The 21,053-nt window shown below is 37.8% G+C and overlaps 10 protein-coding genes and 1 long non-coding RNA gene across 14 annotated transcripts; 8 read left to right on the top strand and 3 right to left on the bottom strand.

The window, feature by feature from the left end:
* Positions 1 to 675: 675 nt before the first annotated feature.
* AT5G07945 lies at positions 676 to 918 on the top strand. Its single transcript, NR_143044.1, has one exon. It is a non-coding gene; the product is annotated as an other RNA (long non-coding RNA).
* Positions 919 to 2,987: 2,069 nt separating this feature from the next.
* Positions 2,988 to 4,550, top strand: AT5G52930 (hypothetical protein (DUF295)). The gene has a single exon (NM_124671.2). The coding sequence runs from the start codon at positions 3,059 to 3,061 to the stop codon at positions 4,136 to 4,138; it is 1,080 nt and encodes a 359-aa protein (NP_200105.1). The 5' UTR covers positions 2,988 to 3,058; the 3' UTR covers positions 4,139 to 4,550.
* A 241-nt stretch (positions 4,551 to 4,791) lies between these two features.
* AT5G52940 (hypothetical protein (DUF295)) lies at positions 4,792 to 6,291 on the top strand. Its single transcript, NM_124672.3, has one exon. It carries the CDS (start codon positions 4,990 to 4,992, stop codon positions 6,076 to 6,078), a length of 1,089 nt encoding a protein of 362 aa, NP_200106.1. The 5' UTR covers positions 4,792 to 4,989; the 3' UTR covers positions 6,079 to 6,291.
* Positions 6,292 to 6,408: 117 nt separating this feature from the next.
* AT5G52950 (LIM domain protein) lies at positions 6,409 to 9,713 on the bottom strand. 2 transcript variants are annotated; one of them, NM_124673.3, is made up of 3 exons: positions 7,515 to 9,713; positions 7,201 to 7,392; positions 6,409 to 7,116 (listed from the first exon to the last, which is right to left on the bottom strand). In NM_124673.3, the coding sequence occupies exons 1-3, from the start codon at positions 9,626 to 9,628 to the stop codon at positions 6,576 to 6,578; spliced, it is 2,847 nt and encodes a 948-aa protein (NP_200107.2). In that variant the 5' UTR covers positions 9,629 to 9,713; the 3' UTR covers positions 6,409 to 6,575. The 2 variants fall into 2 exon arrangements, with proteins under 2 accessions (NP_200107.2, NP_001332602.1); NM_001345016.1 differs by having other exon boundaries at positions 7,201 to 9,713.
* A 91-nt stretch (positions 9,714 to 9,804) lies between these two features.
* AT5G52960 (tRNA dimethylallyltransferase) lies at positions 9,805 to 11,223 on the top strand. Its single transcript, NM_124674.4, has 2 exons — positions 9,805 to 10,345; positions 10,853 to 11,223. Exons 1-2 carry the CDS (start codon positions 9,939 to 9,941, stop codon positions 10,956 to 10,958), a joined length of 513 nt encoding a protein of 170 aa, NP_200108.1. The 5' UTR covers positions 9,805 to 9,938; the 3' UTR covers positions 10,959 to 11,223.
* Positions 11,224 to 11,529: 306 nt separating this feature from the next.
* On the top strand, positions 11,530 to 11,892 carry AT5G52965 (egg cell-secreted-like protein (DUF1278); the record flags this gene model as incomplete). The annotated part of the gene is made up of 1 exon (NM_148122.1): positions 11,530 to 11,892. The coding sequence occupies one exon, from the start codon at positions 11,530 to 11,532 to the stop codon at positions 11,890 to 11,892; it is 363 nt and encodes a 120-aa protein (NP_680427.1).
* Positions 11,893 to 12,070: 178 nt separating this feature from the next.
* Positions 12,071 to 13,945, top strand: AT5G52970 (thylakoid lumen 15.0 kDa protein). 2 transcript variants are annotated; one of them, NM_001345017.1, is made up of 7 exons: positions 12,071 to 12,102; positions 12,129 to 12,513; positions 12,810 to 12,913; positions 13,091 to 13,181; positions 13,261 to 13,329; positions 13,409 to 13,518; positions 13,615 to 13,945. In NM_001345017.1, the coding sequence occupies exons 2-7, from the start codon at positions 12,309 to 12,311 to the stop codon at positions 13,705 to 13,707; spliced, it is 672 nt and encodes a 223-aa protein (NP_001318791.1). In that variant the 5' UTR covers positions 12,071 to 12,102; positions 12,129 to 12,308; the 3' UTR covers positions 13,708 to 13,945. The 2 variants fall into 2 exon arrangements, with proteins under 2 accessions (NP_001318791.1, NP_568781.1); NM_124675.3 differs by having other exon boundaries at positions 12,071 to 12,513.
* A 200-nt stretch (positions 13,946 to 14,145) lies between these two features.
* Positions 14,146 to 14,727, top strand: AT5G52975 (egg cell-secreted-like protein (DUF1278)). Its single transcript, NM_124676.3, has one exon. The coding sequence runs from the start codon at positions 14,203 to 14,205 to the stop codon at positions 14,566 to 14,568; it is 366 nt and encodes a 121-aa protein (NP_568782.1). The 5' UTR covers positions 14,146 to 14,202; the 3' UTR covers positions 14,569 to 14,727.
* A 101-nt stretch (positions 14,728 to 14,828) lies between these two features.
* Positions 14,829 to 16,486, bottom strand: AT5G52980 (ER-based factor for assembly of V-ATPase). 2 transcript variants are annotated; one of them, NM_124677.5, is made up of 4 exons: positions 16,065 to 16,486; positions 15,442 to 15,580; positions 15,269 to 15,354; positions 14,829 to 15,194 (listed from the first exon to the last, which is right to left on the bottom strand). In NM_124677.5, exons 1-4 carry the CDS (start codon positions 16,329 to 16,331, stop codon positions 15,018 to 15,020), a joined length of 669 nt encoding a protein of 222 aa, NP_200110.1. In that variant the 5' UTR covers positions 16,332 to 16,486; the 3' UTR covers positions 14,829 to 15,017. The 2 variants fall into 2 exon arrangements, with proteins under 2 accessions (NP_200110.1, NP_001331198.1); NM_001345018.1 differs by having other exon boundaries at positions 14,841 to 15,354; positions 16,065 to 16,411.
* A 121-nt stretch (positions 16,487 to 16,607) lies between these two features.
* Positions 16,608 to 18,074, top strand: AT5G52990 (SNARE-like superfamily protein). The gene has a single exon (NM_124678.5). It carries the CDS (start codon positions 16,877 to 16,879, stop codon positions 17,693 to 17,695), a length of 819 nt encoding a protein of 272 aa, NP_200111.1. The 5' UTR covers positions 16,608 to 16,876; the 3' UTR covers positions 17,696 to 18,074.
* On the bottom strand, positions 18,006 to 20,731 carry TAP46 (2A phosphatase associated protein of 46 kD). Its single transcript, NM_124679.3, has 9 exons — positions 20,463 to 20,731; positions 20,197 to 20,319; positions 19,819 to 19,905; positions 19,595 to 19,699; positions 19,327 to 19,488; positions 19,208 to 19,243; positions 19,052 to 19,123; positions 18,679 to 18,959; positions 18,006 to 18,598 (listed from the first exon to the last, which is right to left on the bottom strand). The coding sequence occupies exons 1-9, from the start codon at positions 20,556 to 20,558 to the stop codon at positions 18,343 to 18,345; spliced, it is 1,218 nt and encodes a 405-aa protein (NP_568783.1). The 5' UTR covers positions 20,559 to 20,731; the 3' UTR covers positions 18,006 to 18,342.
* Between the last annotated feature and the right edge of the window lie 322 nt (positions 20,732 to 21,053).

Raw genomic sequence — 21,053 nt, forward strand, 5'->3', positions numbered from 1 at the left:
CTTTTTTTTTTGTTTATGTATGTTAGATGTTATTTTGTTAAATGATAGGGATAATGTTATTTTAACTTAAGAATCGTATATTTTGTTAAATGTTGAACTATTTATATTTATTAATTTACTCTCATTAATAAAAAAGAAATGCAAGCTTAATTTTGTTGTATAAATACATTACAAAGTTTAATCTTTAATATATCTACTATATATAAAGTCAAGGTTGTTGACCAAATGGGTAGATCAATGGTTCACACCATCCATGCGGATCATGTGAGAATCTCCTTGCACGGGCTTTGTACTTTTTAAATTGACTCCTAAATTCGTCAAGGTTGTGGATGCAATGCACTGCAAATGGTTTATTAATTATTAGTAGAGCAAGCTTTAGTTCCACATACTCCCAAAAAATTGCATTCATTTTCATAATTGACATATGCATTATATGTGTTTCATAATCGAATAAAATGGATTGATATAAAAGAAGTCACATAAAATTACTTTCATAATTCGTATTTTTATTATATGTTTTTTTTTATTTATCAATTATTGATTTTTGAAATTATCTTATCGATTTTCTTTAATTTACTTTTCTAGCATCAGTTCCGAAAGAAATAGACCTGTAATAAAACAATGATGAAGAGTAGGTGTCGCAGCGATTTTCAATTGTCATTAACTGTTTGTGAGACCAAATGTGTCAGTATCCGCTATTACACACCTAGTTGTCAACATTCACTACAAATAATACGGACTTTAACGTCGGTTAACTTAGGTGTTAACGTCGGTTTAAGGCATCCAATAAAACTGACGTTATGTTTCTCTTTCCTCGTTTTGTCGACCAAAGAAACTGACCCTAAATGTAAAAAACAAAATTTACTACTAGTAAAAAATGCCAACATACAACTGACGCCTTAGTAATGACATTTTATTATCATTCATACTAATTATCCATAGAAAAATCGTTTAAAATTAATTAATGTCACAAACAATTCAAGATAAAATAGTACATATAGAGATCAAAGTTTATACTTTAATTTTAAAAATGACCATAAGAAGTGGTTAGTCTTAAATCTAACTGTTTGTTCTAAGCTCCTTTTTATAGATACATATAATCGGTCTGATAAGAAATAATCTTATTAATATCGTAAGTATATTTTGATATGCTATTTGTGAGAGTAGGAAAGTTTCTCTTTAATGAAGATTTCGTACGTGAAAATAAGAGATTTAACTAATTTGTTTTTTTTTCTTTGTTTATGTATGTTAGATGTTATTTTGTTAAATGATAGGGATATTGTTATTTTAACTTAAGAATCGTATATTTTGTTAAATGTTGAACTATTTATATTTATTAATTTTCTCTCATTAATAAAAAAGAGATGCAAGCTTAACTTTGTTGTATAAATACAGTACAAAGTTTAATCTTTAATATATCTACTATATATAAAGTCAAGGTTGTTGACCAAATGGGTAGATCAATGGTTCACACAATCCATGCGGATCATGTGAGAATCTCCTTGCACGGGCTTTGTACTTTTTAAATTGACTCCTATATTCGTCAAGGTTGTGGATGCAATGCACTGCAAATGGTTTATTAATTATTAGTAGAGCAAGCTTTAGTTCTACATACTCCCAAAAAATTGCATTCATTTTCATAATTGACATATGCATTATATGTGTTTCATAATCGAATAAAAGGGATTGATATAAAAGAAGCCACATAAAATTACTTTCATAATTCGTATTTTTATTATATATATATATATATTTTTTTTATCAATTATTGATTTTTGAAATTATCTTATCGATTTTCTTTAATTTACTTTTCTAGCATCAGTTCCGAAAGACATATACCTGTAATAAAACAATGATGAAGAGTAGGTGTCGCAGCGATTTTTAATTGGTTTCAACCGTTAGATTTAGGCATTATGTTTTAATGTTTAATGTTTTCAACCGTCATATTTAGGCATTATGTTTAATGTTTTTTGCATCCAAAGTTTAATTACGTTGTTGTAAATCATCTTTGAGAAGTCTACGTTGTTATGCTTGCATATTTTTATCTACTATCTGCTCGAAGTTGTAACTGAGGCTGCGATGGAGGCCTTAATTGTTGTTGCTCTCATCTGCTCTCAAAGCCAGGGAGAGTTTTGTTTAACATTTGGACATGAAGCATTACGATTTACACTTGTATGGTTTACAGTGACGTATAATGCTAATGAAGATGGAGAATTGTTAGACAGTGGAGTGCGTTTAATGTTGATGCTCATTACAATGTCACTCATTCCCCAAGAATCTCCAATTTATGTGGATTGCACTTAAGGTTTTGAAGTCCAAGATGAAAGGGAGTATTAGAGTGTATATAGTTGGTTTAGTTATAGTTTAGATTGGTTAGTATCTTTGGTTTAGTTTGTTATGTATTTAAGCTTAATCATGTATCACATTTACGTTTAATGAAGATTTCATGATTATTGAAATCACTGTCTTGGAATCTTGGTACAGACGATTCTTCAAGCAATTTGGTGGTATTCAACAGAAACCTTTACCCCTTAAACCATTTTTCTAATGGAAATATTTTCTGGTCGCCCAGTTTTACTGAATGTTATCAAGTTCATAAAAGCCCACTTCTCGTTTTCTAATGTGTTGACCACATTAATCTGTTATATTTCTCCAAAGTTTTCAGAGGGTACTAAAAAGACAAGTCAGGCAGGAGCCGACGTTTAGAATCGTCAACACATTTATTGGGCCTGGGCCTTCGCATCGTGTCTACCTTTACGGGCCGGGTTTTGGGACACGGATAGGCAAAACGGGCACACGCATTGATTTGAGACAATACATAGTTACCATTTTGAACAAGAAAATTATTTGAGCCTTAAATTTGGAAGTTGGAAATTAATGATTTATTTAGTGGAGAAGAGAAGAGACCCCACAAAAGGAAATATCCAAAGACTTGGTGGGCACGGTGATACCTCTGTATTAATGTAGGGTTTTTAGATGGAGAAGATAACCAAATTACTCAATTAATAATAATTTCTTGCTTCCCATTAAGAACAGAAATCGTATTTCGTATTAATTCATGTTGTCTCTGCGTCTCAGCCGCCTTGTGAAACCTGCGACCGTGAGATCATCTCTTCTTCTGAGTCTCACTAGTAGTGGCTTCTCAACTACTTCCTCGGTGCAAACTCCTCCTTTTTCCATCCTCCACGCTAGACCTTGTGGAGCGGATCTCGGCAAACTCATCATTTTGACTGCTACTGGGGATCTCACCACTTTGGATAAGACAGTGCCACTCGAGTTGATGAAGGAAATGGTAATGATAGGGGCATCTCATGGCTGGATAGCTACTTTGAAGGAAGATGGAATAATGCGTCTCCAAGACGATCTCAACCCGGTTGCATCTGATTCAGATCCCAAACACATTCCCCTGCCCCCTCTTGTGACTCTGCCTCATTGCCAAACCCAAGTTGTCACCAACGTCGCCATGTCCTCCTCTTCTCCTGAGCATGAAGACTGTGTTGTCGCTGTCAAGTTCTTAGGACCTCAGCTGAGCTTATGTAGACCAGCTCAAAGAAACTCCGAGTGGACCAACATCAGAATCGAAAACCAATGTTTCTACTCCTCCCCTGTTATGTTTTCCCAGAAAGATGGAATGTTTCGTATTCCCGGATCTGGAGGTAACCTCATTGGATCATGGGATCTCCACAAACACAAGAAGAAACCCAAGATTCAGAGGTTGCGATTCAAGAACCTTCCCGAGCTCACCAAGACCAAAAGGGAGCTTTTGCATTCGTGTTGCACAAGCCAACACTTGGTTGAGTCAACAACTACAGATGAGACTTTCTTGGTTAGGTGGTACAGGAAGGCCACATCCAGTGGCGTCGTGAAAATGAAAACAAAAGCTGCGATGGTCTTCAAGCTAGACGAAGAAGGAAACGCAGTCTACACTGAAGACATCGGTCATCTCTGCATTTTCCTGTCAAAGTCTGAACCGTTTTGTGTCCCTGCTAACTCCATTCCTGGCATGTGCCCTAACATCGTCGATCTTTTTGATTTCGATGAATCCGCCACTTTCGGACTGGATGAGTCCTCCCTCTTTAGTTCTAGTCATACATACCCGGCCCCTTATCATATTCCACCACAAACTATCTTGGACTAGTTTAGTTTGGATTATGAGTCTGTCTTTCCTCCTAAACCATCTTCTCTTGTAAGATTGATAAACATATGCTAAGATGCTCTTGGAGTTAATTTGCTATCATCTCTCATAATTAAGTCTCCCAACTTATTATGTTTAAACTTTATAATATCCTGTTTGCAGCAATATATCATCATTCGTGTAGTTTTGAAAGCCAAAGCGGATAAGTACATAGAACAGAATAGTGTGTGATAAAGAATCCATTTAATCTCTCGAATGTAAGTTTAACTGACTGATTTTACTGAATCATATTACTATGTTTCTAATGTACAAGTGTATTGTTCTTGCTTATGTATATATCATCAAATTGAAACTTGATAATCTTGGGAAAATAATGTTGGACTAGCATTTGAACGAATCACGATTTTTGTAAGATATTTTTTTGGAAAATTATGTCATGACCAAAATTTGTTTAAGATAGAACCAAGCATTTTCATCCTTATCAAAAGATGTACTGTCTTCACTTTTAACTCACAATCAGGAGGAGATATAAACCAAAGTGTTGGCCAAAATAGAGAGATATAAAGTTTCCACGGATTAATCATTAATTTGAGTCGTTTATTTAGCTTTAAAAGTAAAAGATAGATAAAGGAACTTAATGATACTTGTTGACATAATGGAAGGAGAAATATCCAAAGACTTGGTGGAGAATGGAAAGCCTTGGTGGGCAAGGCCATTCCTCTGTATTAATAATGGAGGGTTTTAGGTGGAGAATATAACAATTTCTTCACTCATTAGGGTTTTTAGGTGGTGAAGATAACAAATTCTTCAATAAGGAATTTCTTGCTTTTCCATTAAGAACATCCATCTAATTCATGGCTATGCTTCTCAGCCGGCTCCGCCTTGGGAAACCTGTGTTTGTAAGATCTTCTCTTCTCCATTCTAATGCCTTGTCAAATTCCTTGCTGCAAAACCCTCCTTATCACGTCTTCACCGCTGATCCTTCCGGACCAAGATACCCGGATCTCGGAAAACTCATTATTTTCGAAGCTAATGGATATGACAGCACTCATTTGGAAAAGAAGGTACCAATGGAGTTGGTGGATGGAAAGGCCAGGGTAACTATCGGGTCCTCTCATGGCTGGGTAGCTACTTTGAAAGACGATGGAATAGTGCGTCTCCAAGACGATCTAAACCTGGTTGCATCTGATACAGATCCGAAACGCATTCCCCTGCCTCCTCTTGTGACTCTGCCTCATTGCCAAACCAAAGTTGTCACCAACGTCGCCATGTCTTCTTCTTCTCCTGAGGATGAAGACTGTGTTGTCGCTCTCAAGTTCTTAGGACCTCAGCTCAGCTTATGTAGACCAGCTCAAAGAAACTCCGAGTGGACCAACATCAGAATCGAAAACCCATGTTTCTACTCATCCCCTGTTATGTTTTCCAAGAAAGACGGCACGTTTCGAATTCTTGGATCTGGAGGTCACCTCATTGGATCATGGGATCTCCACAAACACAAGAACAAACCCAAGATTCAGAGGTTGCGATTCAAAAACCTTCCCGAGCTCACCAAGACCAAAAGGGAGCTCTTGCATTCGTGTTGCACGAGCCAACACTTGGTTGAGTCAACAACCACAAATGAGACTTTCTTGGTTAAGTGGTATAGGAAGGACACATCCAATGGCGTGGTGAAAATGAAAACAAGAGCTGTAATGGTCTTCAAGCTATACGAAGAAGGGAAAGCTGTTTACACTCAAGACATCGGAGATCTCTGCATTTTCCTGTCAAAGTCTGAACCCTTTTGTGTCACTGCTAGCTCCTTTCCCGGCATGTGCCCTAACGAAGTCCACACCTTGGATGTTGACGAACACGCACTTGTCGATCTGTCTGATTCCTCCATCATTAGTGGGATTTGTACATTCGGGTCCCCTTACTATTTTCCACCTCCAAAAATTGACTCTTAGTCTTAGGCTGGAATTGAGTTCTTGTCCTAGAAGAGTCTTGTTGTCTTTTCTTAGACCTTTCAAATATCAAAATCTATATTATATATTTTCTGTGAGATTGAGATGCATATGCTCTTGGATATAGCAAATTTGTAATATCTGCGATGACTCGTCTTCATGATCAAATGAATATGATGAACTAGAACTCTGCTCTTTGGAAAATGGTTCTTTTCCTACCTTTGTCAAAGATGCACATGAATAAGTACATCTTGTCCTTTGTGTCGTGATAAGTAGACTTGATTTGAATCTCCCAAACACAACCAATGACCTTTGTTTGAAATTGGAACCAAATTGATTCACTCATTCTTGTATTAATATCTGATTTTGTAAAAAAGTACAATGAGATTCCATCTACGTATAGGGTTTGAATTACTAACTCTAACAAAGAACATCCCACTCAAACTCTAATGATACATTTTCTTTTCCCATTTTTAGGCTTCATTCACTTGTAAGTGTACCTAAGAACAATCATCCTGAAACAAAGCCTTTGGTACTGAACTACGAGGCAAAGTCTCACATTCGTAGTCATCTTTGTTACCAGTTCGTATTCGTTTGGTCTCTATTGTTGTCATTGGTGTCTCACATACTCTATCATATTCCACTGATCTTTGCTCCTTCTTTCTTTTGGCCGTTCTCTGTTGCTGGTCGGCCTTGCCTTTAGAGTTCTTCGTTTGTTTTGGTGCCCAGACTCTACAAAGATCAGGCATCCAACTTGTGAAACTCGAGAATCTTCTTGCCCTCTCCCTCATTCCTTGTGCTTCAACCTCTTTCTTAGCTTCTCTGCTTTCCTCAGTGTTTTTCTGCTTACTCGTACCAGGAACATCTTCATTACTTTGACTATGATGATGATTTTTGAAATTGCTATGGATATTTTCTCTCCCTGATTGACTACTGTCTTCATTGTTCATGAAACTATCTTCAAGATCCTCATCAGTGAACATGAGCAGATCCATCTCTGTATATATTATATTGACAGCTCCTCCCAGAATATGCTGATACCTGAGAAGGGGCAAAAGTAAGATGCGTTAGCATGAATACACATAACCAAGCTACAATATACGTGCTGAGAATGGCATTATATACCTGGCTTTTATAGTTTTGTCTACATACTTATCAAGGCTCCATTCACCAAAGAATCCGCCATCTAACTTGCACTGAATGCCCTCAAGGAACATGCAAATCTGTTTTGCAAACTTCTGTGTCACAGATTCTTCATTTCCCAAACCTTTCTTACATCTTAGAATCTCCATCCTGAAAAGAATCTGCAGCTCGTATCTTATAGCTTATTAAAGAAAACAGAACAACAATGCCAAACAATTCAGCTTAGATAAATGAAAAGAAAGCATCAGTAAATGAATAAGTTGGCTACTGTAACCAAACAGAAAGTAAAAGGATACTCTCTAACGATCCTACTGGGTCCAGCTTCATCACAATTCCGCTCACTAGCCACTGATGATGAATCTTTCTTTTTGAACTTGGCAACTAAATCTTTCGGATCTTTCAGTAACATCTTGGTTAGCTCGTCAATGACCAACAAGAGGGTTCCACTCTCACAGCTATAGTCCTTCTCAGCTCTTTGAGAGGAGTAGAAGACACAAGACTTGACAAGCCGCTCGGCAAGAGCTGACAAGTCTATTTCTTCAGACTCTATCCCTTGCTTGATTTTACTAGGAAGACTAACGAAGAAATTCTCTGATGATTCTGATGCATGAACATACGTATTACTTTCCTGCTTTCCGGATATACGATTTCCACTCAAAGCAATGTCCTCTTCAGCTAGAGGTAAAGGAGAACTAGCTTTATCTGTCTCTTCAGAGGAGTTGTTCTTTTCCTCAATTGGATTTGCGTCCACATCCTCCAATGCATTGCAATTACTAGCCACGGATAAGCTGCAACCTCTGGGTTTACTAATCTGTTTCATCCAGCATTTCAGAAACTTAAGTTTCTTCGACTTGCTATACTTGAAGAAATAAACATCTTCTAGATCTATTTGACCATAATCTTTCACTGATCTGCAGAACTCCTCCCAGCTAATGTCATTAAGAGAATTTTTCCTTGGTTTTCTTTTATATTCGCTACAACTGACTTTCTTCCTGCTATCTTCATGATCCACAGTTTGAGGAGACACTCCATTGTCAAAAACACAGATTAAGGCCGAGGAAAAAGTGAAGGGCTTGAGGATTCCTGTCCGCAAACTACCATTGCTATTTGAAAAAGATACCAATGCTGAGAAACCTTCCCTATAGAGATAACTTAATAAGATCTGCCAAATGGGTGATGATCTTTTGGCTACTCTCTCACCCGTCTCCTTTCCTAATATCTGAAAAACCAGGTCAGCCCAAAACGCACTCTCCTCCTCCTGATCTTGATCAGAGTCCTGGGAGACTTGATGAACAACAAAAGTATCGCAAGTATACCTCTCTAGTTCAATAAGATCATCACACATCCTCAAGGCCTTAATACTGAGTTTGGTACTCCCATCACAAAACTGTTCAACTAGAGAGTCATGATTGACTGGCTCAGTCCCACTAGCTAAGTTGATAAACTCATCACACCTCTTCCCACTAAATATTTCAGAAGAAGAAAACTCTAACTCACCACCACACTTGCATTCCATAGGTTTACCATTAATATCTGCAATCTCAAGACTAGCCTGAAGGGTAAATTTCTGGCTAGTAGATAGCTTTGGGGAAATACCAATTGCTGGATATATTAATCCAAAGGGAACAACTGAAGAACCAAAAACAATTGAATCAGTAGAACAATGCCCCCAACCCAATTCTCTAATCCCACTATCGAAAAACCCAGACTTCAATCCCAATTCACATCTTTCATCTCCAGATTTAACATCAATCCAGCTTAATTGAATATCTCTATCATCAAATAACTCATTCACACAATAAAAAATCTCCCTTAACTTTGACTTAAACAAATCCAAGTCGCTAAAACACTCATCACCACTCTTAACATCAAGAAACTCAGAAACCCAATCCAAATCCCTAGAAATTGGGGAAAACATCACAACCAAATTCGACCTCACAACATCTAATCCACCATCAGTAAATCCAGGAATCATACCTATCTCCGGATCTCGAACCACCGGTTCCCAAGCGTAATCATAAACAATCTGTCGCAAATTCGCCGCGACATTAACCCCACGAGGCGATGCCGCCGTCGCCACCGTGGAGCTAGATCGAAGTTCATATCCTTTAACCGCGTCGATGGCGCGTTTGAGAGAGACGAGTGTAGGGTTAGGAAGGTCAAATGAAAGCGGAGAAGATGAAATTGAGAGTGACGAGAGCTTTGAGGATGATAAGAGAGAAGAAAGAGAAGAAAAGAAGAATTTGAAAGAGAAGAGAGAAGCAGATAAAGGAGGAAATAAGAGAAGCTTCTCGGCGGCGGAGATCACGACGGCTAGGTATTGCTCCGAATTGGGTTTGATCAGAAGCGGATTAAGATCTATCAAAAGCACAAAACGCTGCGTTTTGGCGTATAACAAATCTCCAGCCATTGAAATGAAGCAGAGAGAGAGAAGATTCGATTTTGGTTTTGAGGTTGAAGAAGAGAGGAGGGAGTGAGCTACGAGGTTATGTTTTTGGCGGGAAACATATTGCCACGTCATTAGATTGTCAATTTATTGGGTCTTGCTTACTACTACATCATAAGGCCATTAATGGCCCAACAAGAGTTTTAATTTGGTGACGTGGCAAAATTGAAGATAGAACAAAGATTACGAAAACTTCCTCCGCTTCAGATTTTTCCTTTCTGCAAGAATTTTCCTGGGAAAATCAGGAATTTTCTCGGAGAAAATTCTCGTAATCATGAACTGTGTTTCTGCATTTGAATTTGTTCCTTCAAGTGCTCTATTTCCATGTGCACAATCATCAATCCCTGCGAAATTTCTTCACATTTTGAGCTCAAAAGCCTCGATTTCTCCCAGATGTCGTAGTTTCGCTTCTTCTTCTTCTTCCACAATTCGGAGGAAGCCTCTAACTCTAGTATCTTCAAAATCTTCAGACGCGGAGGAGGTGTCAGATACGGAGGACGAATGGCTGAAGAAGCTACCAGAGAAGAACAAGCCACTGTATTCGCATAGCTTACCTTGTATCGAAGCGTGGCTGAGGAAATTAGGGTTTTACCAAAGTAAAGACGATAGAGCTGTTTGGTTGATTCAGAAACCTGATTGGCATGCTCAACTATCTCTTGATGTCACTGATCTCTGCATTAGGTATGAAGCTGATTGCTTTTGTAGTTTCATTGAGTTCCTGAAGTTCTCAGCTCTGAGATGTTGTTGATAAATTCCTGTTTTTAGTATCCTAAATGAATGATTTCTTAACTAGTTTAAGTGTTTGTGATTGTGTAGTTAAAGCTAGTTGTGTTAACAATGAGGATATTGATGTTGAGAAGAAGAGTTTGTTTTTAGCTTGGATAAGTATAAAAGTATAGCATAGTGTGATGAATTAACCTCTTGAAGATGATTGTGAAGTGAATCCTAGTTCAGTATTTGTAGTGCGGAACCGATTGTTATGCGGTTGGTTGCATCCGCTGTTGGTGCTATCTAATCTTGATGTTTTAGTCCAAGGAGTTGAGAATTAGAAGCTAATTTAATGTCTCTGTGTATCAATCCAACAGACCAAATAAGTTGATGCATTGCCATGTTCTCTGATCATTTCCTTTGGAGTTTCTCTATGTGTAATCCCGCCAAGTTGGACTAACTAGATTGCTTGTTATGTAGGTACATGAAAAGTGGGCCGGGAAATCTAGAGAGAGACATGGAAAGAAGGTTTAGCTATGCGTTGAGTAGAGAAGATACCGAGAATGCCATACTTGGAGGACCTTAAAGAATAAAAAGAGTTTGTTTGAGTATCTTTGTTCTTAAACTTTGCTTTTTCAGTAGTTTCTCGTTATATGATGCATTTGCTTGTTTGATCCGAAAACCATTTTTATCACAATTCTTTAGCAGGTACGGTCTTTCAAAACTTGAACAATGAATGTGAAAATTATACGCATTTGGAACCAGTAGGTAGATAATCTTACTGCATCCCACATGAAGAACCTATGCATTATCTAAGCTATTACTAATATGTGAAATTTGGTGTGTAGGCATCGGTGACTTTATTTACTGATGCATAACTTTCACATCTTCTGTTTCAAACCTTTAGCAAGACTACATTTACGTTAGTCAACTCAAAGTAATGAGAGAAAATTAATACATCAAACTTAAACATGAGTTACATATTGAACACAGAATTAAAAGTGATATGTTACTCTTGATTTATCAAATAAAGCCTTGTTTCCTGATACTATAAATTCTAAGTTTCTTCCGATATCCAAAACCATCCCAAGCATCTAAGTCTAACATAAAACCAAAAAGAAAGAAAGAAATACGTAGAAAAAGGATTAACAAGAAAGATGGCAACCAAAACTTTTCTCTCAATCTCTTTAATGGTTTCCCTTTGTGCTGCCATTTTTGTCTCTCAAGGAGTAGCTCATATGCAAACACCACCAACGGTTCCAGGACTTCTCCTACCTGGCTTACCTATTGATCTTGTAAAATGTTGGTCGTCTCTCTTCAATGTTGAAGGATGTGTGCTCGAGATCGCCAAATCAATTTTCTCTGGAAAATTCGAAAATGTCGAAGCCGCATGTTGCAAGGCGTTTTCAACCTTAGATGCTAACTGTTGGCCCCATATGTTTCCGTTGAATCCATTTTTCCCTCCTCTCCTCAAGGACAACTGCGCTCGCATTGTCCCCAACTCCCCTACACACAACTAAGAACAAGAATTATTGCTGGTCTACGCTTTTAAATTAGTCATTAGCTCCAAAGTCTAATAAGTTTCAATGTTTATTTTGTTAGCAAAATGTGAACTATATCTTGGAAGAGTTCTCTTTTTATAGTTTTTCTCAATGACATAAAATTTCAATATTTTCCTTTTATATAATAACTCTTATAAATGTGTTTTGTTGGTTGCACAAAAGAAAAACATTGGAACCGACCAAAAAAAAAAAACATTGGAACCGACCAAAAAAAAAAACATTGGAAAATCGTACCTCAAAATGCAATAACCAAACAAACCTTCTCATATGGATCCTATAGTATGGTTATTTCCGGTTTAGTTGGTTCGGTTCTGTACCGAAATTATATCGAGCGTTTTAACGTTATCCAGAACGAAGCAGAGTAACGAAGAGTCATGGCGATGCTTTTTCGACCTCCTCCTTCACAATGTAGAAGCTTCTCTCCTTTTGTCTTCAACTACAGCTCCAGAGAAGTTTCTTCGTCGTCTCGTCTCTCCTTGAAAACCTCCGGCGACGAAGAAAACTGGGTTTCACGTTTCCGGTCGAAATCTCTCAGTTTGGTGTTCTCTGGAGCTCTTGCTCTCGGTTTATCTCTATCAGGTACGTTTCTTTGTTCCTTTTGACCAAGATCATTTCTTTTTGACTCAATATTGAACAACATGCTCTTTGATTTCAGTAACAATGTGGATGTGTTGCAAAACAATCTAAAATATCACAAAGTTAGAATTTTTGTTTACTCTGCAATCTCAAGCTTGTGACTTTAATTACTTGTTGCATTGGCTTATCAAAGTCAGAATTGTGAAATTTCGGACCTAGTCTCTTATTCCATAACTATGAACAATGCATATGCAATTTCAAGATTTTAGCTGTCAATAACTTTGAATCTCTTTTTGCAGGCGTGGGGTTTGCAGATGCAAAAGTTGGTGTTAACAAACCAGAATTGCTTCCTAAAGAGTTCACTTCTGTTATAGATGTTGCTGATTTCCTCTCTAATGGTCAGGTATGCATGCTTGTACCATCCATCTATTTTTGAGGTTTGATTAAAGCACTTGTTTCTTGTTAATGTCATGTGGATCTATTTGCTTATTCTGTAGATTTTTAGTGTATTTCTGATTTTGAATGTTTTCGCCGCTTTTGGTTTTCTTTTCTTAATGATGTTGTTCTTTGAGAGTTATAGGAGAAGAGAATTGCTCAAGAAATCGCTAATCTTGAGAAAGATACAGGATTCAAGTTGAGAGTCTTGGCTCAAAACTATCCCGTTACCCCTGGTATGATATATGCTTGGAAAACAACATACTTGATCTCTATAGAAGTTTACTTAGTGACATTTCTCTGTGTTTGCAACAGGACTAGCAATCAAAGATTTCTGGCAGGTGGATGATAGCACAATTGTGTTTGTCGCTGACCCGACTTTTGGTAACACCCCAAACCTCATTGCTTAAGTTCTTGAAGTATCCAAATGGGAAACTGATTGTGATAACCGGATTTGACACAGGGAACATATTGAATTTCAATGTTGGAGCTACGGTTGATTTAGACATACCTCGTAGTTTCTGGAGTCGACTGGCTGGGAAATACGGCAATATGTTTTACTGGAAAGAGAAGGCAAGAAAGCTACCTCGATTAAAAAAACCGATGATCGCCACTTTCTTTGTTTTTTGTTTGCATGTCTAAACTGTTTACAATATGGCTTGAAACCAGGGAGAAGATGCATCTATTGAAGCTGCAGTGATGGCGATATCAAGTTGCTTACGAGAACCAGTTGGTCGAAACAACTGTGCAGAGATCCAATGAAGTATATGACCCCATCAAGCGTATATGTTATTATCATAATATCATTGTATAGATTGGCACCAAAGAGATACAGAATTTGTAAGAATGAATCCACGTCTAGTAGTAACCTCTCTCCATTTCTCAGCTTCACCTACTCAAACAAACAGTTTCAATTGGTTACTTGTATCTTTTAAAACAAACAAATAGAGAAACCAAAATCAATAAACTGGAATAAGATATTTCAAATTGTAACAGCGAAACCAGACTCATGTTGAGATACATTTACATTAGTCAACTAACTTAATGTAAGAAAATTCAATACATGAAATCTCTAAATGAGTTACATTTTTAGACAACATTTAAAATTGATCTGTTACACTTTGAGTTACTTTTGGTTTATCTAAGAAAAACTTGTTTCGTGATCCTATAAATACTACCTTTCTTGCTAAATCCAAAAGCATCCAAACATCTAAACCAAAAAGGAAACAAAACATATCAAAGGGTTAACAAAGAAAGATGGGAAGCAAAACTATTCTCTCAGTCATTTTGATTGTTTCCCTTTGTGTTGCCATTTTTGTCACTCAAGGAGTAGCTCATATGCAAACACCACCGACGACGGTTCCAGGAATTTTCCCACCTGGCTTACCTATTGATCTGGTAAAATGTTGGTCGTCTCTCTTCAATGTTGAAGGATGTGTGCTCGAGATCGCCAAATCAATTTTCTCTGGAAAATTCGAAAATGTCGAAGCCGCATGTTGCAAGGCGTTTTCGACCTTAGATGCTAACTGTTGGCCTCACATGTTTCCGTTGAATCCGTTCTTCCCTCCTCTCCTCAAGGATAGCTGCGCTCGTATTGTCCCCAACTCCCCTACACACAACTAAGAGCAAGAATGGTTGTTGATCTACACTTTTAAATTAGTAGTTAGCTTCAGAGTAATAACCTAAGTTTTATAGTTAAATTCTATGTTGGCAAAATGTGAACTCATATTTTATGAGACCTCTTTATAGGTTTTCTCAATAAAGTAGCAATATTCATCGAAATCTTTTCTAATGTGTCTTTGTCATATATATACGAATAGTAAGTATAACCACAAATATTTTTGAGATCCTTAAAGCAGAGAAAAGGATATTATAGATTAAGATAGAAATGAAAAAGCTCCAATTTTATTTAAACAAACTTAAACTCCAAATTTTATTTAAACAAAACTTAAATACAGTATTGTGCTTCTTGTCTTTTGGGTACAAAAATTTTCCATTTCAGGCAGGTACCAAGCTAAATTCTCTACAAATCTCTTAGTTTTTCTCAGTAGGAAAAGAATGCAAACAAAGTTCTATTGATTTTTCTTAGTAGTGGGAGTGAACGATGGAGAGCTCTGAGTGAACGATGGAGAGCTCTGAGTGAACGATTTAGAGCTCTGAATCTGATCATCTTTAGACGTTTTGATTATAAATAGAAGCGTTTCCACAAGCATCGCCAGAACTAGTCCAAGAATCCCACCAGCAGCACTCTGAAAGGAAAAGAAAAACATGATTCACAAAAATCCTCTTGATGGTTTTCAGAATCTGACAAAATGAGAGATACCAGAGCGGGGTTGCGGTTGAATAAAGCTCTGAAGGAAGCGTATCCAACCAAATATCCAGTGAACATGGTAAGACCAACATGTAAACCTATAAAACGAGTTTGCAAGAAAAGCAAAATCTTCAGTAATGTGTAATACTTTTCCAAGAACAAAGTAACCGAGCGACAATGCTTACCAAAACCGAGCTGGTCTTTGTAAGAAGAGAAAGGCTCTTCGACTTGTTTCTTTGGTGTTATATCTTTAACAAGCTCAGCATACTCCTTCCTCTCTGCTATTTCTCTGAGCTTCACTAATCTCAGTTTCAGTTCTTCGCTCTATCAATCGAAAAATCAGATCAAATCAAACATGGCGAGACATGAAGAGGTTTAAACATAGATAAGGAAAACTTCAAAGAAAGAAACCCAGAAGCATCCTTGAATTACACTCAATAGAACCGCGGCGACGTTTCTTCGATTATGCTCAACTTTTCCAATCAATTCAACAGAATTGTGCATATTGGATTTGAATATGAATCGAACAAAACTATGAAACCACAATTTTGTGCTAGTTTTGACCAAGAGATAACTAGAAATCTTCCATAAATTTCTCTAAACTATACCAAAAGACAAATCTCTTTTGTTGCTGGATTGTTCAAGCAAGTTCAGTATCATCTATCTTTCAGTGGAAACTATTAACAGCAGATTAGTGAGCAGAAACAGAATCTAATTAGGTCCAATTTCGCCGGATTCCAGATTAAATGAGCCTGATAGCGAAATTCCCCAGCAAAGAAACTTGATGTAGAAATGGAGGTTCGTGTACCTTTTCTCTGGGTTTGGGACTGGTGAAGACGAAATTGGAGCCGGAGAAAAGTCCCAACAAATCCGGTCTGGTCGACGGATCGGATCCGGTCCATATAGCGCGGAGCAATTTGTACGGAATGGTGTTCTTCGAGCGAAGATCGGAAGCAATTCCTCTGAGCTCGTCGGAGAGACGACGATCACCGGAGGCGAGAGCGAGAAACGATCGCAGCGGTTCAGTGGCGGAGAGAATCAGACCAGAGCCATTTTTCGGGTCGGGTTGATCCATCTTTGATCGGGTCCAAACACTTGACGTTGTTCAGGCGGGTCGGTTCTCCGCGATGTTTTAAGCAACGTCCAAAATAATATATTTGGATTAGGTCCCTGACTTATACAAGTATCAAATACAAGACTCTTATCCGACGTGGCAATATTTGATACGTGGCATTACCCTAGCACGTGTGAATTACTCGAATCACGGCGACGAAAGCTTAGTATGGGGGTATTATCGTAAATTTCAAAAAGTGAGTCATTAAACAAAATATTCTATTGGGCTGTATCTATCTTTTTTTCGTTTCGTCTTCTCCAATAATGATCTCCATTTCTGTTATTTTCCCTAGAAATTTTCGCAAACCCTAAAAAGAGAGAGAAACATAAAAATCTCCATTGAAACAGATTGGATTGAGCAAGAGAAAGAGATCATGTATTTCTAAAAAGAGAGAGAAATCCTCTGATCTCCTCTCTGATTCGATCGAGATCGCATCATTTCCCTAATGATTTCAAAAACCTAAAACGATCTCTTCTTTTTTTTCGCTTCGATCTCCATTGAAAAGGATGATTTCAAATCCAAGTTTATTATCGTACACTTGCATTGCGAAAGGAACCGTAGTTCTCGCGGAGTTCGTTTCAAGGCAAGAGCCAGGAATCGAAGCTATAGCTTTACGATGCATCGAGAACACGCCTCCTCATCATTCAATGTTTTCTCATACAGTTCACAAGAAGACGTATACATTCGCAATCGACGATGATTCCTTTGTTTATTTCTCGATTTCTGATGAATCCATGGAGAAACCTGAATCATTCTGGGTTTTGAATCGTTTGAGATCAGCTATTGAAGATCTGATTAAAGACGGTGGATCTGATGTTGAGACGCTGATTAATCCTGTTTCTCATTGTCTTCAATTGAAGCTTGATCCAGTTTTCGCTGAGATTGTTGGTGTTGTTGATTTGGAATTATTGGATATGGATTTGGTTGGATCACCGAGGAGTGTAGCGAGAGAGAGTCGAAATCCGAGTATTGATTCATCTAAAGGAAGAAGAGCTGCTTTGATGCCACTTTTGGGGAAACCATTGAAGGCGTTGAAGAAGAAGAAGAGATTGCATAATGAAGCAAAAGGGGGAGATTCTTGTGAGGTTGGTTCGATTCAGGAGATATCAGAGAAGAATGTTGATTTATGTGGGAATGGTAATAATGGAGTCTTACGCAAGGAACTGAGAAATGGTTTGTTGAGTGATCATCATCATAGACAAAAGGCGAAACAGATTTGGAAGAAACATGTTTGGGTTGTGTTGATGTTTGATTTCTGCATCTGTGCTGTTTTGTTTGGAATTTGGCTTTGGATTTGTGAAGGGTTTCAATGCATTCAAGGGTAAAAGTTATCATCATCTGTGTACATCTCCAAATTCATATTCTTTGAATCTGCATCAAAATTTGATCATTTGACATCTTTTTTCTGGGTATCCGTTTTTTTGGATCAAATCTGATCCCTTTTGTTATCTCTCTGTTCTTGTCAACTTTTTTCATCTTCTTTGATTTTTAAAGTCGCAAAAAGTGTTGTTTCCAGGAGGAAAACTAGGGTATAGATTGAATCCTGGTTTACATGTTAATGATGTTGTTAATTGTACTTTGGAAGTTAAATCATTCACAAGCAAAATGTGTGTTGTTATTATCTCTTTTTTTTTTCTCGCTTCTCTTTTGTTGTTTGATTCCATAAATGGTGCTGTGATTGAACGTGGGTTACACAATAATAGAGGACAACAAAAGATGGTCTCAGATCCAGTCACACGTTAGTATTTTACTAGATATATACATTGTATCTTTAGTAGTCGGCGTATTTAAAAATAATATTCCCAACGAAAATGAAAGTGAATCCGTGAATCCAAAATCTGTAAGTCTAAGGCTTAAGAGTAGAAAGATGATTACATTACAGACATTATAATAAGTGAACGAAGAGGTTTTGGAAATAAGAAACAAAAGAGAGGGAGAAAGTGTTAAATAATGTGTGTCTCGGTCTCTAGTCTCAGCCACAAGGTGTGAGTTTCTTGTTACCTGCACCGCGAGGATTATCATCCTTCCAATCATCGAAAGCTCTAGCTTTCATCACAGCTTCTTCGTCTTCATCATCATCTTCCTCGTCTTCTTCTTTTCTTCTTAGAGGTTTATCATTGTACCATGAGGTGGTTGCTTCTTCAATGGCTTTTTTCGTCTGCTCTTGCCAATCATTCATTATGTTCATCTCTGTTAACCCAGCATCCTCTATGCACATTGTTGGCATCCTACAAAACCCAAGTTTAATCACCATTTTTAAATCTCAAAAAGGATTAAGATTTTGTAATGAGCAATATTTTGTGTCTACCTGTGACTTGGTTGGAAGACCTGAGCTATCATTCTTTCTCTCTCGGTAGAGAGCGGTCCACCCACGATGCTTGCTGGACCGAATATAAGAGGTTGGTTCTTGTGTTCGTGACCTTGTGATACCGAAGCTCTTCCTTCTAACACATCTTGTGCAAATGTGGCACAAGTGATTGGTTGTGCCGGTTTAGAGTACTGTATCCTTGCAGCAGCGTCTCTGTGCCAGGTTTCAGCTTTCTTTGTACGATCATCAAGAGCATCCCGAGAAAATCCACCCTCTCCATCCTGATCAAAATATCATAACACGTTTTCTTCTTTTATATGTTTATCAAATAGTTTTGTTCGCACCTAAAAAAACTAACACCACGGTAAGCTACCTTCAACTGTCTTTCCTTTATTGCAGAGAGCATTTCCTCTTCTCTCTTTAGCATTTCCAACAGATCAATAGCCTGTAACGAAGTTCAATCATAAGATAATGCCTCCTCAACTTGTGACAAATCATAGGGTTCTAATGAAATGATTTTTAGACAAACCTTACAAATAGCCAAGTTAATTGAGGAGAGCCAGGCCTGCAGAGGAAAGCAATAAGACAAGAAAGCTTAGAAGAAAAAATCGAATTAGAGAAAGCAGCAAAACAAAAAGTGGGACAAACCTCTCTCTCTTCTTCGCTGTCATCATCTGGAATATCATCTTCTCCAGATTCAACCGGAGTCGACAAAGCTGATGCTTTAGTGGAACGTCCACGTCGCTCCTTCCTCTCTTTAATTTCAAGAAGCTTTGCCTCTGCAGCCTTTTGACGTTTGAACCGAGCTATCTACAAAGTACCATAATCATGAAGACACAACACGCATTTCAAAATCCGAAAACTTTAAACTTCATTCTCGTCAGAACATAAACAAAAGAAACAGGGCTGAATCTACCTTGAGAGCCCTTCGATCAGCAGGTGCACCAGAACCTCCTCGTGAAGAAGCCTCCAACTCCTCATCCGGAACAAGCTCCATTGCCTCACAGAACGAAAAGAACTCCTAGACACAATAACAAAACTATACATCAATCTCAAAAAAAATCCAACCAAATGCTCATTCCCACTTGCAATAGCATCAAAGGGATACAAAAACATGTAAACACTCAGCAGAAAACTAACCTTCAACTTAGCATACGAGGCTTTGACAATCTGAATCCGGTCCTCCTGTATGATTTTCTCTGTCAACTCCGCAAGATAATAAGGCACCTATAATCACAAGACAATATAATCCCTCGTCACTTTATAGAAATGTCAACTCGCAACACAATCTTATGATCTCAACACAATCTTATGGTCTCCACACAGAGTAAGTTCAATGGAAAACGTTACAATCCAAAATCTCAGACTCCATTTTGAATTTCAGTCAGTAGCTAAAACTAGAAGCATCAGGACAAGCTAAAGTTTTTCACTTTCAGATCTTTCCACACCAAAACTAATAACAAAACTAGAATACAAACAAATTACAAAAATCCAAACAACAGAGACTCAATTGCATACCAAAAGATATTTGAGATTGTTGGTGCTAATATCTTCTTTAGTCTCGTTAGACGAAAACAGCGCCAGCTTCCCGATCATATCTTCGCACTTCTGAAACATCTCACATCCTTTCTTCACAACATCCTAACAAACCAAAGGAAAAGAATGAACTAAGCATCCCCGGAAATGTCCAATTCAGTAAAAACTCGCGATTCGGATTCGAAATACCCATTTCAGATAAACACCCTAATCGAATCTGTATATAAAAAAGAGGTAGAAGCTTCCACCTGATCAACACCAGACTCTGAAGCAGCAAGATGAATTTTCCTAGCTTGCTCGAATAGCACCGATAAAGGCATTTCCTCCATAGCCAAACCACCCATCACAGGCAACAATTCAAAATTCCTTAATGAAATCGAATCCACAAGAATCGAGTTTCTTCGAGAAGAGGATCGTCTTTTGAATTTTTTTAGGGTTCCAAATCGAAATCTGACTAATTTACCACGAGTACACACAGACAGAGGAGAGAAAATGTTAACCGCGAAGAGCTTTATAAGGGACGGTTGAGATTTTGCCGCGTCAGGTGAAGTAGATAACTCGAATTCTATTAGCCGTTAGATCTGTCCACAACCTCAAAAGTCAAAAACCGACTCAGTTGTATAAAAATATCAAGTCAAAGATCAGGTGCGGCGGGTGTAGTGTAAAACCGCCACGAATGTGATTGTGGCTATGGTATATGAATGTTTACTGTTTTTTTTCTTAATTTGAATGGAGATGAAATTTTCTTGATTTTTGTACGAGTAGGAGTATGAATAAACTAGTATCGCACCCGCTGTCTAAGCAGCCCGAATTGTCGTAGTGTTATTGATTCGATCGAC

The sequence above is a fragment of the Arabidopsis thaliana genome, chromosome 5 (assembly GCF_000001735.4).
Source record: "Arabidopsis thaliana chromosome 5, partial sequence".
Classification (NCBI taxonomy): domain Eukaryota; kingdom Viridiplantae; phylum Streptophyta; class Magnoliopsida; order Brassicales; family Brassicaceae; genus Arabidopsis; species Arabidopsis thaliana.